The 3,927-nt window shown below is 38.7% G+C and overlaps 2 protein-coding genes across 2 annotated transcripts in view; one reads left to right on the top strand and one right to left on the bottom strand.

Moving 5' to 3' along the window:
- LOC118415003 (ubiquitin-like domain-containing CTD phosphatase 1) overlaps nucleotides 1-3,921 on the top strand; it is a gene marked incomplete in the record, with an annotated part of 4,845 nt that extends 924 nt beyond the window's left edge. The window contains 7 exon segments of the mRNA XM_035819370.1: nucleotides 1-92; nucleotides 326-424; nucleotides 648-685; nucleotides 974-1,072; nucleotides 1,438-1,551; nucleotides 1,739-1,866; nucleotides 2,533-3,921. Coding sequence (XP_035675263.1) covers nucleotides 1-92; nucleotides 326-424; nucleotides 648-685; nucleotides 974-1,072; nucleotides 1,438-1,551; nucleotides 1,739-1,866; nucleotides 2,533-2,641 — 679 coding nt within the window.
- Nucleotides 1-3,927, bottom strand: part of LOC118415000 (exocyst complex component 4-like) — a gene marked incomplete in the record, with an annotated part of 34,516 nt that overhangs the window by 22,517 nt on the left and 8,072 nt on the right.

The following is a 3,927-nucleotide window of genomic DNA, read 5'->3' as shown; positions in this document are numbered from 1 at the left end:
CCGTCGAGTCAAGGACTATGAAGTTAAGATCTTGAACCCTTCCCGGCCTGGGAAAAAGCTACTGGTGCTGGATGTGGACTATACCATTTTTGGTAAGGACGTTCAAGTCTAGATATATCATTGTCACCAACTTTCATGAAGAAGTTATATTTATAAGGAAGTTGTACTTATCTAGAAATTTGACAGTGTTTTCATTTTGACTTCAACCAGAGCAGATGACCTTTCATGTTGAGTGACATATGATGTACATTTTACATGTCTCTATCAGGCCAGCAATGTAGGTAAAAACTCAATACAGAACTATTGATTTCTTATATCTTTGCAGACCACCGATCGGTTGGGCAGAATGCGCTGGAGCTGATGAGACCATACTTACATGAGTTTCTCACACAGAGCTATGAGCACTACGATATCGTCATATGGTGTAAGTATGAGCCCAGAGGACATGTAATGGTTTGAATGATTTGCTCCCACATACAACATGTAGCATGTGGCAATGAAAGTCAATGAAAGAAAATCAATGGATTGAATCTGTCACATCATAATTAGTACACATGGATGCATTACATTTTAAGTATAATGTTATATCGTAAATGTCATGTTTTAGGGGTAAACACAATATGTCTTTTGTTGGTCCCTCCCTGTAGCTGCTACAAGCATGAAGTGGATAGAGGCCAAAATGAAGGTATTCTGATACACCCCCATATTTTTTGTTTATATTTACTAGTATGAATGAAGCCTGATCTACTGCTCTCACCAAAGCATGTGTTGTGAAGTAGTGCTTAACAAGTCTGCATGTAGATATGGAACATGTTTTAGAACCAACCACTGTCTTTGTGTGTGTTGGCTCAAATCCATCAAAACTCTGACAGAAATAATGTATGTTTCTATGTGTCTGGTTACCATTCTCCAATTCAGACTTAAGATGTCCACTAATCTTGATGATGTGATATCCGCACCCTTCCCTTTCTAGGAACTGGGCATGTCCGACCACCCTAACTACAAGATCATGTTCCTCCTGGACTCCTCAGCCATGATCACGGTGCACACACCCAAATATGGTGTTGTTGAGGTACCATACTCATGAATGCCACTACCATAGTCAGCCAGAAGTTCACAGTACTAGTGAAAATTCAGGTACAGGTCCAGAGCAGGTCCAGAGCCAGAGCTGGACCTGATTGTCTGAAAACTTGTGAATGGATGATACTAAAAACAATGATCCATTTTGCTACAAAGGAATCTATTTGGCTCCCTTTGGCGTTTTAAAATCCTATCTGCATGTATAAACAGTGTTAATTCAATCAATTGTCTCTGACTGTAGAAACTTGGTAGAAATGACTTTTTAGTGATAGTTGCCCTGAACTTAAAAGGTATTTTGATCAATTATCTTCACTCTGATGAATGAATGACCTTTGATTTTCTTCTTTGTTCTTGCAGTGTAAGCCCCTTGCTGTGATCTGGGGCAAGTTTGATGAGTACAGCAGTAAGAACACCATCATGTTTGATGATATCAGGAGAAACTTCCTCATGAACCCTCAGAATGGACTCAGAGTAAGAGTCTTTTGTGCACAGATTTTTGGAGTTATTATTATTAGTAAAAAATCATTGCATTGTCCATATTTGAGTTGGGTTCAACCAACCAACTATGCTAGTACCAATAGCCTTCTTGGCAAAAGTAATGAGCTAACGTATTCAAGATACACCAGTAAATCCTTCCTTCTCGCTAAATCCCCTCCAGGTGCGACCATTCCGAGAAGCTCACCTGAACAGACACAAGGACAGGGAGCTGAAGAGACTTGGGCGTTACCTCAGGGACATTGCAACACTGGAGGACTTTGGTCAACTCAACCACAGACACTGGGAGAGGTAGGACAGTATTGTTAGCCTGGAATCTACCCTATTCTGGCTCAGGTTTGTGCCTCTTATGGCTTCTCTGCAGGATAGTCTGGCCCCCAAACTCACTGAAACATTTTACCGCTATGTTCTGCATTATTTTGGGAATCAAATATTTCTCAGAAGCAGTGTAACAAGGGTTTGAATTTCCAAATGCCTACTCAAACCCCACTACTATGCCATTACATGTATGAGGATTGTCTGACTGGGAGACAATTATTACAGTTCAGTTTAGTTCATCCTCTAAGAGGTGACACCAATCAGTACTCTTGCCTCTATGCTAGGCAAATGTTCAAATGCCATTTGCTTCTTTATAAACCTATGCCAGAGTTTTCAGGAATGAAAGTGTTCTGAGAGTGAACTTAAGCTAGAATAGGATGGATATGAAGTTAAAGTATTGCATACAATTGGGAAGGTTTAGTATTAGGCCATAACCAAGAGCTACCCAGTATTTGAAAGGAAGGATAACCCTAACCCTAACAGTAACACTGTCTGAACTGAACACTGTCTGAAATGTTGTTTGTAAGTATTGGAAGACAGACAATTCTGCTTTTTCCATAAAAAGACAATAAGTTGTTCAAGAAGCATGTAATTTCTGTTTTTATGGTGTATCTTATAGTTCAGTCTGTTGTTTTCCAGGTACAGACCCAGAAAACATAGAAAAAGATCCAGTGACAATGAAGATGAAGAAAATGAAGAGGATAGATCTAGGCATCAAACCCAGGAAGGATCAGCATCAGAGAAATAGTGGGCTTGTGTCTGCAAAACTAGTGATCCTCAAGTGTTTTTCTGCCACAGTATATATAAAACCACACCAACTAGGGTTTATGGATAACATCTACACAGACATTGATGTTGTGTCTCCTAAGAAAAAACAATCTCACTTCTTTTGACAGATGTGGAAGGCTGTTAAACACTGCTCATAACCAGCTAAGAAGTTGTTACAGATCATTAAAATATATTTCTGAAACAGGAAAATGAAAGCATGATACTCTTAAGGCTATGAAACTAAAAATATAATAATTTGTTGTCACAGAACAATGTGATTTTCCCACTCTTGTATGAAGTACAGGCATGATATCATGAATTTTGTTTGGCCAAAGAAGATATAAGGTTGCCAAATGAGCGTAAACAGGGATACTGGCTCTTGGGGAGTGTTGGGGTGTTGCACCGTGGTCATATATAGACGTGATACCTGTTCTATTCACAAACCTACAAGAGATCCATGGTAACTTTTACCTGATGACAATAATTGTGAAAAGGCTTACATATCATATGGTTGCCTACAGGAGAGAATTTATCATGGAATGTTTTTCAACGGAGGAAGTTCTGTTGCCATGTTGATCCAGTAATAGTTTTCACAATGCGTGACACAAAAAAGAAACACATGGACTGGACAATGGCAACGTCATGAATATCAAATCTTCAAGAGGGCCGAGCAGTTTTGGCCTACCCCCCAAATTGTCTATAATATGATATGATATGATATGATATACATGTAATTGTAAAGCACATAGTTGTTAAACTCTGATAGGCCTGTGGGTGACATTTACCATTGGTGCCATATATCCCATGTCAGCAGTATGTTATGATTGTGAGTTTATGGGACCATTTTCACTGGTGTGGTGTGGATTGTAACTTTGGTCAAGGATATCTTATAATGTCCTTGTTTGTATAAATGTGTTGTAGTTGTTCTGATGCACAGACATAAATGTTAATTGTACAGAGGGGGACAGGAGGGATATCAGATGGTTGTGGGAAAGTGTTGAGGTAGAATTTATCATATATTTCATTGACTTTGTCCAAACTATGTTGTTTCATACTTTGTTCCAAATTATGTATATTTTCCCAATTGAATGTGCAGATTTTTCCCGATTTCTTTACAATTATTGATGACTAAAATGCCACCTCCTTTGTGAAAAAAACTATGGTGATAACAATAATGTATCTTCATCTCTCAAGGAGGCTTGTTGAATTGTGAATGTTGAATTGTGTTGTTGAAAAATGATCTTGGATGGCAGTCCCAACAATGTT

Source organism: Branchiostoma floridae, chromosome 4, assembly GCF_000003815.2.
Source record: "Branchiostoma floridae strain S238N-H82 chromosome 4, Bfl_VNyyK, whole genome shotgun sequence".
Taxonomy (NCBI): domain Eukaryota; kingdom Metazoa; phylum Chordata; class Leptocardii; order Amphioxiformes; family Branchiostomatidae; genus Branchiostoma; species Branchiostoma floridae.
Note: the sequence above shows the minus strand (reverse complement) of the source record. Positions and strands in the feature narration are given on the sequence as shown.